The 13598-nt window shown below is 31.2% G+C and overlaps 1 protein-coding gene across 1 annotated transcript in view; it reads right to left on the bottom strand.

The window, feature by feature from the left end:
• Window positions 1–7177: 7177 nt before the first annotated feature.
• The window catches only part of LOC107440423 (uncharacterized), a 12235-nt gene continuing 5814 nt past the window's right edge, over window positions 7178–13598 (bottom strand). Inside the window, exon 2 of the mRNA XM_016053331.3 lies at window positions 7178–12706. Within this exon, the coding sequence (XP_015908817.1) occupies window positions 12544–12706 (163 nt within the window). The 3' untranslated portion in view covers window positions 7178–12543. The remainder of the gene's footprint in view (window positions 12707–13598) is intronic.

Below are 13598 nucleotides of genomic sequence, written 5' to 3'. Positions count from 1 at the left end.
ACAATCTAAATATACTCATAATACAAGATAAATCAATTTAATGAGAAATTCTCAATTAAAAGTTTGTATCGTTTAATAATAAATAATACAAATTTAGTAAATAAGCATTTTTTAAATACTTTAGTAAACAAAAATGAAATATATCTCTCAGACATTCAGGGTTGTCTCTGAGACATCTAAAAGAATATCCTTGGGATATCCAGAAACTAAATATAACAGACATCTAAACGATGTGAGAGAGATATCAATGTTTAACTTAGGACATCCCTTGGATGACTGTGGTAGGTCAAAGATATCTGTCGGATGTCTCTTGGATATGCAACAGACATCAATATCCAAATATCTGCTAGACATCACACAGATGCGACCCCTGGATTTCTGTTGGATATTTCATGGATGTTCAGACGTCTCAGGGATCTCTGATGGATATGGCAATATCCAGTTTTTTTATCCAAGAGATATCTCTAAGATGTGTTGTGGATATTTGTGGCTGTATGGGTTTGTAAAGAATCTTGTTATTAGAGTTAAAACCTAGTGCCTGAGAAATCGTTCTACTAAATTTAATGATCTAGTGGGAAAAGACTTTTTTAAATTTTACATTTCATACTTTTTTATCTGTATCATATTACTTCAAACATTAAAATCATGCAAAAAGTTTACAGAAGCACATAATGTTATACCATTTAATTTTGCAAAGAAAAAAAAGGTTTTGAGAACAATTTTTATCATAAAATTTAAAGTTTCAACAAAAAATCATTATTTATAAACTAAAAAACACAAAGTAAAGAATGTTTACGATAAAAAAAAATCGATTTTAAAAATTCCTCATATTAAAATAAAAAGACTTTCATACTGTTTCTTTTAATCAGGAGTAGAAAACCATTCTGTACCGAACTATCACCAAATTAGGAAAAAAAATATTTACAAGTAAATTTTTTTATGAAAATAATAAAAAAAACTTCAATTTTTTGCATGCTTTTCTGCCACCCTATTTTTAATAAAAGTGAGCTTCGCTTCGCGGCTCCATGTTGATTGCCTCCTTCAGCAGCACTGATCTGAAATTCTATGCATTAGAATTGTTTAGTGCAGAGTGGAGAGTTAGAAATCTTTCTCGAACTCGCTTAAGGTAACCACCCACGCAAAATCACAGCTGCGCGGTTCCAGATTATTTTCCATCACCATGATCTTATCTCTTCATGGTTTAAATGCACATGAGGCAAAATAGGTAATGCTGCTCTAAAACGTAGTGGAATGAATTATATAGCATTACTGTCTATATATAGCTAGAATTAGCAGAGTCTCTTAACGGTTTCGTTTTCAATGAAATATTTTCCTCGTACTGAAGAGATCACCGAAACAAAAAAAAATGAGGTTAAACCGGTTTTATTGAGTAGCGAGCTCTGCTTTGTAAATGGTTGAATAAGTCATGTCTTTGTGCGCTTCAGAACAAGTTTTTTTTTGTTTATTGTCTGACTCATGGCATTTGTAGAAGAAAAAAATTTAACTTTTTAAATTTGAAACATAANAAGATAAGGCTTGGAAAAGGAAAATATTCACGTTTCGGCTTTAAATACGGTTAATCTACTTTACCTTGCTACCTATGTTCGTCTACTAAGCTAAGTTTCAAAATGAAAATTTCACTAGTTGTCCATTGGACTAATCGACACTATAATTACCAAACATCGGAATAAAACTTTTTTTAAATTCATGCTTATAACTTGATAAAGACCATATGGTTAATATTAATGGTTAAGTTATATAGTTAATGTTAATGGTTAAGTTATTAGCTATCATAAATTTCCGTAATTGTCCAAATTTTAACTTTCTAATATTTGGACAAATTTTAGCTTTTTAGCTCTAGGACTTAACAGTAAGAGGGAGAATTATCTATGATTCAAGACGTTAGGGCTTTACTATTTATAAATACAAATGTATAGATACAGGGTATTCCGTAATACCATTCAGAAATTCATGTCAATGAATTAAAAAATATATATATGTGTACACATTAAAAGCCTCAAATCGATATTTCTGTGAGGAAGAAAAATTCGCGACTGCCACGCTCGAATACGGCATAAAGAAGACCGGTACTATATCTTCTTCCTCCCCCTTTCCCTCTCCTCTTCTTCTCAGTTGTATAGAAATGTACTACAATATTTTCCCTTTCTTATTATTTTTCGTATTTAATTGTCACAAATATCTTTTTTAAAAATTTCCATGACATTTTTTTTAGAACTATGTTCAATGTAGTTTTCATTTTCTTATAGATTTCGAACTTAAAAGTCTTTAATCTATTTGAAAATCAAGACAGAAACCAACATACTTCCTTCTCCAACGACTCTCCACACGCTAATGTTGAGAGTTCTTCTCTACGCCACCTGTAACCCTATTCTATTGACAATAACGCTATTTAAATTTGGAATATCACCGACGTGGAACATCACAACCAGTTTGATTGGCTGAAAAAATTAGAATTGTTTATAGTAATCTTTTTTCAACACCAACAGATTATATTTTCCGTTCCGCTTATCTTAGTTGCGATACGTTAGATTTCTAAAAAACATATATTAAGGATTGTCATCACATATAACACTCTCTTGTTGACACATTAATCCTTTGATATCCACGAAGGACTTAATAGTGCCTCTTCAGCATCTAAATGTAAAAACCTTCAAAGTGATTTTTCTTAAAAATATATTTCAAATTACACAAATATTTATAATATAATTTATTGAGAATGTAGGCATTAATTCGTAAAAGCCTTTTTAGGTTACATCATAGTAATTCAAAGGAGCAATTTCAAATATGTAAATTAATTAGTACAAACTATTAATTAAGTTGCCAAATCAGACACAAAAATATACCTACCTTTTTTTCGAGATATTTGTTTTTTTGTTCATAAAAACATGGAAGGAGGGGTAGTGGTAATCTGAAAATATGGTCCAGATATTCAGAAGAGCTGTTTTGGATCCTTTATGTTAAGTTCATTTTTTACATATTTCGCCATATCTCGGGAATGTTTTAAGTTATTTAAAAAGTTTGTGCAAAGAATTTTGAATTTAATTTATCCAAAGGCAACTCTACGTGAAAAATAATTTTTGATGCATTTTTATTATTTATCTCTACGCCACCTTTATATAATAGTAGATATATATAAGTGTTAGGAAATTTTTGAATTGTAAGATTAGAATCTTAAAATTATGGCTTTTAAAAAATAAAAAAAATTATAACTCAGAAAATATTCTAATAATTTTCTTCAAATGTCAAATTAAGTAGTTTATAATAGTATAAAATTTTTTACATGTTACAATTCAATATTTTTTTTTCTGATTCTTATTAAATAAAATAACAAAAAAATTAGACATTATTTTTTACGCAGGATTCTCTTTGGATAAATTAACTTTATAGTTCTGTGAATAGGAATTTTTCATTTGCTTTCAGACTTTCAAAAATATGGCTAGGTTTGCTAATTGTGAAATTAACATTAAAGGCCATTAACTTTCGACAGCTTATTGAGCCAAAACTTTTGAGACTATATTTTCCAGATTGCAATTTCGCCTCATATTTTGATGGTCAAAAATCTGAATCCGCCGAACAAAAGGTAAGTCTATTCAGAGAAAGAACGTTTCTTTAACTTATATCTGTTTCTGTAACTCAAAAATTAGTACTATTTAATTATCCCATTTCAGGTCACCGTTTTGAATCATTAAGATTTTATTTTGTTTAATGGTCGAAGTTGAACAGCCAACCCAATTCTGGTGTTCACCTTCGTAGCCTTGTAATTTTGAACCCATTCGACAAGTCAGCTTTCCTGGAGGACTTCTGATGACATTGACCAGCATTTCCGTTACATGAAAAGAAAAATTACAAAACTCCCACGGTTAGCCAGATGGCAAAGGGATTCGAACCCGTATTCCGTCAACTGAGGACGTTTTATGTAAGCACTGTGGTCTGTGCAAACCAGGGGCAGAATCCGTGTCAACCAGGTTTTTGCTGGGATTTGAACCCGGATTCTCTCATTGGGAGACAAACGCTCTGTGGGGGGCGGAGCTATCGACCATGCCAACTGTCATCTATCAAAAGGTACCTCGTGATAGAATCAAGTTAGCATGCTTTATATACTAGTGAATGATGTTAAACTTTTGTAGTGGTAATTAAGCCACAGTACTTCCCCACCAGAAATTTATCAGAGTTATAATTCGATGAACAGATCTCACTAGTTGCTGTTACTTGTGAAAGACCGGGAGAGAGTCACCGGATTTTTTGAGTGCTGATTGTGAGAGGTGTATTAAATTCACAGACGTGGTCGCTCCTGTGTTGCCTTTAGCAGTCGAGTGTATGCTTGCCGACGTTGTGTGTGCGACGAGACTGAGCAACAGCGCAAGAGGGCGAATAATGCATTCACGAATAGCAAGTCAACCGTTCAATGTGGATTATCCGTCGAAGTAGGCGTTATCGTTAAGAGATTGCGAAGTGGGCGTTACTTGCGTGTTCAAATCACGTCCGGGTCACCAATGTGGGTGGCGGAGCTATCGATCATGCCAACCGTCATCTATCAAAAGGTACCTCGTGATAGAATCAAGTTAGCATTCTTTATATACTAGTGAATGATGTTAAACTTTTGTAGTGGTAGTTACGCCACAGCTCTATCACCTGCCTCACAGTGGCTCTTTGGCACTTAGCTTCTATCTTTATTTTATAACCAGCGTTGAACAGCCAACCCAATTCTGAGTTTACATCTATCAATGTTCAACTGCGTAGATTTGTAAGTTTGAACCCTAACCTAGAAGACAAGAGAGCTCTTGGATCAAGCGTTTCTGGGACAAACTTGCCATCATGAAGGACTTTTAAACGAAAACCCGCATTTTCGTTTACGAAAATATCGAAAAATCTAATCATTCGCACAAAGGTTATTTAAAAAGATGTTCTTTTTATTTTGGGCAATTTACATTACTTTATTAATTATGCAAGTGGACACATTATTATTATCCAATGACGTATTTTTNCTGTTATAAAAGCCAGATGGCAGGGGGATTCGAACCCGTATTCCGTCAACCACTGAGGACGTTTTATGTAAGCACTGTGGTCTGTGCAAACTAGGGGCAGAATCCGTGTCAACCAGGTTTTTGAACCTGGATTCTCTCATTGGGAGACAAACGCTCTGTGGGGGGCGGAGCTATCGACCATGCCAACCGTCATCTATCAAAAGGTACCTCCTCGTGATAGAATCAAGTAAGCATGCTTTATATACTAGTGAATGATGTTAAAATTTTGTAGCGGTAGTTACGCCACAGTACTCCCCCACCAGAATTTTATCATAGATATAATTCGATGAACAGATCTCACTAGTAGCTGTTACTTGTGAAAGACCGGGAGAGAGTCACCGGATTTTTTGAGTGCTGAATGTGAGAGGTGTTTTAATTTCACAGACGTGGTCGCTCCTGTGTTACCTTTAGCAGTTGAGTGTATGCTTGCCGACGTTGTGTGTGAGACGAGATTGAGCAACAGCGCAGGAGGGCGAATAATGCATTCACGAATAGCAAGTCAATCGTTCAATGTAGACTATCCAACGAAGTAGGCATTACCGTTAAGAGATTGCGAAGTGGGCGTTACTTGCGTGTTCAAATCACGTCCGGGTCACCAATGCAGGGGGTGGAGCTATCGACCATGCCAACCGTCATCTATCAAAAGGTACCTCGTGATACAATCAAGTTAGTATGCTTTATATACTAGTGAATGATGTTAAACTTTTGTAGTGGTAGTTACGCCACAGCTCTATCACCTGCCCCACCGTGGCTCTTTGGCACTTAGCTTCTATCTTTATTTTATAACCAGCGTTGAACAGCCAACCCAATTCTGAGTTTACATCTATCAATGTTCAACTGCGTAGATTTGTAAGTTTGAACCCTAACCTAGAGGACAAGAGAGCTCTTGGATCAAGCGTTTCTGGGACAAACTTGCCATCATGAAGGACTTTTAAACGAAAACCCGCATTTTCGTTTACGAAAATATCGAAAAATCTAATCATTCGCACAAAGGTTATTTAAAAAGATGTTCTTTTTATTTTGGGCAATTTACATTACTTTATTAATTATGCAAGTGGACACATTATTATTATCCAATGACGTATTTTTATTAAAATAAACTGGAGGAAAGAAAAAAAAAACCTCCTATTTTCTTCTTTTTTGTTATTAATATTTTATCTATATTTAATGTAAAATTTAATACTGTATTTATACAATAAAAGATTATAAATTAAAACATTTTAAATTGTCTCCGTTTCCACTCAAATTTACCGTATTTCCCTCGATAGTGTTACATAAATTCCTCAGTGGTAATCGTCAATTTGTTAAAATATGTATAAGCTCTTCTTGCGAATTTATTTTTTTTAATTATTATAGAGCCTTTAAAGGGTTTAATCTGCTGCCCTTAAGTAAACTATGAACATAAAAAAATTAATAAAAAAATGTTTGCTTAGGAAAACACTATCCGTCGCAAGAGATGAGATAAATCGATCGAATTATTCACTTTACTTTCGTCATTGTATTATCTTTCCTATTGTATGCTCTGACATAAATAATAAAGGAGAAAAAGTTTTTCATGAATTTAAATGAATGAATGAAATAACGGATTATAATCTAATATGAAACAAAATATGCTTTAAAAAAGGAATTCTTCAAAAATATGTATTGAATAAACTTATTAAACACAGTAAAAAAAATGGAAAAATTAAATGTCTACACACACTACTCAACCAAGTCCAAGTACCTTTCCCGTTTTACCGGATTCTATATTTTAACAGCTTCGGAAGAAATGCTATTTAACTTTGTTTTCCGTTAAATGACGAGGGCATTGCATGAACTGGCACTACCCCTAAATTTCTACACCACAGCCAAAGTGAGATCCACAGCAACGACGTATTCAACATGTTCTTTGTTTTTCTGTATTTATTTGCCGGCGAGAATCGAACTCACGACCTCCAACTCTCATCCAATGGAGTGAGTTCCGACTGCACCATTGGAGTGAACAACATTTTTAAAACAAATCCGAAATGGGTGTCGAATGTTTTCTGATTAGTAAAAACAATGCTCTATTTTGTAAAAAAGCAATACTCATTAACACCAAAAAATGATGAATAAGCTATAAATTTCTGTACGAAAAAAATTTTTCGAAATCATAAAGTTTTAAAACATTTTATTACACAGAAAATGAAGAAACCATGAATATGCACATTTAATAGCTACATCTAATACAAGTATCATACATCGAACAACAATTTGCAAATACATTACAATAACAAATACATATATATTTAACATTTGAGCAAACTTTAAGTTTTAATTCATTAAAGTTATTAATTTTAATCTTCAACAGCAAGTTTAATAAGTATACGGCTCTTTAAAAATTAAATAAAGATGTAACTTTAACAAAAAATTATTATCGTATAATTTCTCGATATTAAAAGAAAACGAAAATTGTAGATCATATTGCGATATCGGTTTCAATTGAGAATTACCTATATTCCCGGAGATTTAATCTGACATACACGTCTGATTTATGTTGAATATGTTTTTGGTTTGTCTTATAATTGGTAAATAATTCAATTGCCATTTCACGTAGAATTTTATTCCCTTTACACAGATTGTTCTACATTTTTTTTCAAAGATCATCCAGACATTTTGCGGGATGCTCTTTTAAGTTGTTAGAGAGATTTAGCACTTTCACATTCACGTATGCTCAATTGCTATGAAATAATCACAATTCTCTACAACAGAGCCTGTAGAAAACGAAGGGTACGTGAAAATGCTATATATCTCTGTTATAGTGGCCAATGGCTGAAAGTACGTATAAATGGTGCTATGTATCTCTAAACTACCACTACACTTGTTCTAGCATATTGAATCATAACGACTATATGCATAACTGTTTAAGAATTAAATTCAATACTTGGTTTAAAACTAGTACCATTAACAATAAATATTTATTAAGATACATATCCAAAAAAAAGTATTCTTATCAAATATGTTATAAATTGCACAGAAAAAGTTTCGGCTTGTGTTGTTTATTAAAATGTTCTATCAAACTCTGTCGTTTTATTTAAAGCAAATATATGGACAGATACATGTTTACAACAGTGGAAAGTTACATGGACTTTATGTTCATAGGATGGATAATTACTAGAGATATGGCATAAGTTATTATTAAGAGTTCGTTCCGAATGCTCGATACAAAGTAATTTTTTTTATGAAACCATTCAAATATGTCTAAGCATTTTTGATGTCATTCCATGAGGAAGCTATCAAGTCAACAAATGAAAAAATTATTATTTTAATTTTCTTGGTTTCAGATCTCTTTAATATTTGAATTCCAAGCACAAAAGTGAAACTGTTATTAAATAAGAAAATTGAGGCTGATTGACTGTTATGGAATAACACGTGGTTTTTTATTTTTGGAATCCATGAGGAAGCTATCATGTCAACAAATGAAAAAATTATTATTTTAATTTTCTTGGTTTCAGATCTCTTTAATATTTGAATTCCAGGCACAAAACTGAAACTGTTATTAAATAGGAAAATTGAGGCTGATTGACTCCTATGGAATAACACTTGGTTTTTTATTTTTGGAATCCATGAGGAAGCTATCAAGTCAACAAATGAAACAAATGTTATTTTAATTTTCTTGGTTTCAGATCTCTTTAATATTTGAATTCCAGGCACAAAAGTGAAACTGTTATTAAATAGGAAAATTGAGGCTGATTGACTGTTATGGAATAGCACGTGGTTTTTTATTTTTAAACTTATGGTTAAGCAATGATTTGGATTTAATAAAGTTAATTGAAACAAAAGCGGAACAGTGACTTACTTCAGTATCAGAGCTGATTCCAACTATTTATAATCATTAAATGGGTCAAGTTTGACGCATGCGCCATTATTTGACCATCCCCTTGATGCAAACAGCTTAAGAACTAATGAAAAAATGCTTTTGTCCTAGTAAAATCATTACTACAACATATTCTAATGGTTACTTTGCAACTTACTTACCAAAGAAAAGTGTTATTTTCAAAACAACTCCCAAAATAACTAATGCAGTTTGAAATGTAAATGTTATTTGAAATAACTGCCATCTCTAGTTTGCTTGTAGACTGTTACATGTTGTACTTTGTGTGTTAATGTCTGGACGACTGTTAGATTCGGAAGGACTTTGTCATAAGCTAATGTCGTTTTGTGGGTGTGCATAAATTCATCAAGTGTTTAGATTATAATATTAACACGTTAATTTTAAAAAACTTGACTTAAACGTTTGTAAATTTAATACAAAAGTTTATTTTATTTTCAGTGCATGAATTTAAAATGAGTGAAGATAAGTATCATTGGTAAAAAGTTTAGAGTGCTTTAATTAAAAATTAGAATATTGACACAAATAGTTAGTATGCATGAAAATAACATTTTAGGTATTTTAATCGTTTAATTTAATTAAATTTAAGGATCTCGAATACCTTATTAAATCTAATTTTGACTAAATCCGCAAACTTAGAATTTTTGCTTAGAATAATTCATTTTATCTCTCTAAAACAAATAAATTTTGTTAACATCCCAAACAAAATTGAAGTTAGGATAATTTAGAAAAGAACGTTTATATATGGCATTAGCACAATGCACAAAAACATTTTATTGCTCATAAGAAAATTGGGGTATTTTTCATTAAAAAAAAATTTTTTTTTTAAAAAATGCATGTGAACAGTTCGAAAAAGTGCTTTATCATTATAATGTCCCTAACCTTTCTATGACATAAAAGAACTCAAAATCTGAACTCAAATAACTTGACTTGGCTGACAAACTGTCCTGTTGTTCCATAAATAAAACGTTGCGTTGCATAAATGTTCTCGAACATTTGAGAAGTTATTGGGCTAAAATATTTACAACCTCATTTCATAACAAGGTAACAAAATGTCTTATTCTATAAATATGATAGACTTCAGTAAATCGCATTAAATATACAATACAAGCAAACATAAATAATTGACTTTAAATACTGTGTTACTCAAAAGTATCTTTCCAACTTGCAATAACACGTGAAATAAATAAAATAGCAGAGCTCCTTTTTTGTGTCTGGGCAGTAAATAAAGTTATTTTTCCTTCTCTTATGTGATAAAATTCCTAAGTGATGGAACAACTCTACCCAGAACAGTTCAAAAATTATCTGGATAGAGTAGAATTTAATATAGATATTTTGTTGGCACAAGAACCTGAATCAGCTATACTGCGTAAGTTTAAAAGGTACTACCTAATCTTGTTAATACATATCATCAATCGCTGCTGGGAACTAACTGTGAAAATACACGGTAACTAAAAATTGTGGGGCATAAATTTACATGAAAAAGTCAAATAAACTGAGTAATTTACATATCTGTTTGTAAATTTATCTGTGATTTTTGCCTTGAGCGAAATGCGTCAGAAAAAGTACAATCTAGCAATCACGAGATGGCTTCTGACACTAGACGTGTAGGAGGCGGTTGCTATAGTAACTGACTAGTCTATTTATTTTTAGGTGAAAACAATGCTTTGGTTTGGCGGCCACGTTGAACTAAGCTATAATTTCCCTTTTGTGGTTGGTTGAAGCTAATACTCACCACTCCAATCGCTTCACGAAATGAGTAAACCTATCAACCTCACTGAGAGTTAATCTCACGATTGTTAGACATTAGAAAAGTTGGTACCACAAAATCGCTAGACAGCTTCAGTGCTTTGAAACAAAGAGCTCGCATCATAAATATACATTTTGCTAAAACGTGTGAAAGGTGCAAGCAACTGAACTCGTCTAGTACGTTTATGTTACCTGCTATTGCCCATTTAATTTTAAAAGACAATTTTGAATAATTATGATTTAAATTTCAATAAAACGATTCACATAGAGAAGCAATATAAATAATAAAAGCAGTGTGTTATGGTTTATGAATATAGTCAAATTTCGTTTCAGACAACTTTCCTTATAAGCCTAACTTAACTCCTAAATTTGTTATCTTTATTTAGAAAAAAAATTACCGCCAGAAATAATTTATATACAATTAAATTTTTTACAATTTTTTTTTCTAACATTGATATCATTAATAAAAAGTCTAATAATGTAAGTCTAATTTATTATCTCTAAATCTACTTAATCAATAAAAATAGATTATTTATCTTTATTTAAAAAATTGTTGCTAGTTATTTGTGACTTATATTTTTAAGAGAACTTTATAATTATAATACATATAAATAAAAAAAATGTTTTTAATTACAAGTTTTTAATTTCTGTAAAAGACTGTCTGAACTTTTACTTTAGCTAAATTTATTTACAGTGCATTTGCATGTTAAAACTTCTAATTATATGAAATTTACACACATTACGTATTTTCAAAACCATTTTTCATCAAAAATTAATATCATTACCTACTTTATTAAATACACGTCTATCTAAATAACACGGGGGAAATTTTTTTAGTGCCTTTATACAAAAGTAAATGATTTTATCTTACCTAATTCGATCATGGGGATTTCGAATCTTAAATTAGTTTTGTTCGGAAAGCTACAGATTGTTTTTCAAAATGGCATTTTTAGTTTAGTTTATTTTCGTCAGAATTCACAAATTTATAAAGATATAAATTTGTACATTATATAGCATAGTAGTGCTTATATGCTTGTAGACATAGATATACACGCATCTGCTCCTTTGAAAATAACATTGAAACATATATTACGTATCGCATCATAAACTGTAATATTTTATCACTTTCGTCCTACAATGCCCTACGTACCAGAGATGTGAGACACTTAGTATTCAATCGAGTGAAATTTAAAAAATCTTGTTTCGCTCTATATTATTAAATTGTATAAAAATTGCAGCTTGAGCTGGAAACCGATTGTAGTTTTGAAATCATCGAGGCGAAAAGATCTAAGGTCTGCAACATAAAGGAAAAAAATTTTACAGTGTAATTAACAAAAAATGCATATTTAGTTTTTACATTTATAAAATGAATTTTTTGTAAACAAATAGTAATGACAAATAAATCAAAAAGCTTCTGAAAATTTTAATTTTTGAGCTTTAGTTTTTACTTTGTAATGTTTCCAAGCATTGTTGTTTATATACACTAAGCAGTTCTGCATGTATTTTTATTTTTTATTTTTTTTACAAATTGTTAATATTGCTAGTTATCACTCATCTATTTAAATAGTAAACAAAATTAAAAAAAATTATTAATAACATGTTAAATTATCAGAATAAGTTTAGTGAATAATATTGTTATAATATATAAAAGCATGTTAGAAATTTTTTTTTTTCAATAGGGTTTTTGTTATTCTTCTAACGTTTGGGTGAAATGAAAGCCCAGTTGTAGTGAAATTTCAAATACGTCTCTTAAAGTTGCGATAAAACGTAATTTGACTATACCTGCCCTCTGTAGAAAGATACTGTTAAATAAACTTTGATATAAATATGTATCACGATCAGGAATTGACTAGATGAAAGAGGGAATGTTTGATGCTACTAATTTTTCTTTTGAGACCTTCATTTGTTGTTGTTATCATCCTTCAGGTAATCTTTGCGCTTCAGCATGGCGAAGTGAGTAAGATGAAGCCCACCTTTCTTTTTGTAGCCCCGCTCTAGAGTTCCCGTCATGCTGTATCCTTGTCGAAAGTCTGATTGACTCACGTGCGTTGTCAGATACATTCTGAAAACAATAACAATCTAATCATAATCTAATCATAATCAATACTATAATAATAAATTAAAAGTAAAATGATAACTATTTATAACAAATTAAACTAATAAGTGCTTGGACACCCATGCAATTGATGATATATCTACGGTCCTGATCTGCGTTACATGGGTTGTATATTTTGTAGAAAACCGCATTGACATTATTGGCAAATAAAATACCACGAAATTCAGAACTATCTGACTTCGAGAAAGGCGCAATTGTTGGATATCTTAGAAATGGTCGATCCTCAATGACCGATCTAGTGAGTTAAGCACATCAAAATATTAAGTGTGACTTATTTGATTATCCAGTGGAAGGTTAGTTTTCACTGTCGAAATGTGCTTTCACCCGGCAGACCCTCAGAACTAACTAATAGAGACCAATCAGTTGAGGTGGTGCAAGGTACGTCAATATATATATATATATGAGCAATTCTACAAATAAACGCCAGTTAGGCGGCCAAAAAAAAAAAAATTTTTTTTAGAAGGCACACTATTTCTACATGAATTTTCTTCTTCTTTACACCCTAAAAAGGCGAGAAAAAATCGTGAACATGAAATTTTTTCTTTGTGACATACTTTAAATGTGACATACTCTTTCTGACATACTCAGATAAATCTGAGCCGTTTATTCAGATAAAACGATTTTTACATAAATATAATATTATTATAATGTCTCTCTAATATGTATTTATAGAGATTTCATACTATAAGATTATATTTTAGTATAAAAAACAAAAATAAAAAAATTTAATCAAAGTTCGTAAATTGAAAAAATCGGGAAAAATTCAAAATTGGTATTTTGTCATTTAAAGTATGTCACAAAGAAAAAATTTCATGTTTAATATTTTTTCTTGCTTTTT

This window comes from Parasteatoda tepidariorum, chromosome 6 (assembly GCF_043381705.1).
Source record: "Parasteatoda tepidariorum isolate YZ-2023 chromosome 6, CAS_Ptep_4.0, whole genome shotgun sequence".
Taxonomy (NCBI): domain Eukaryota; kingdom Metazoa; phylum Arthropoda; class Arachnida; order Araneae; family Theridiidae; genus Parasteatoda; species Parasteatoda tepidariorum.
This window is presented reverse-complemented; position numbering and strand designations above follow the sequence as displayed.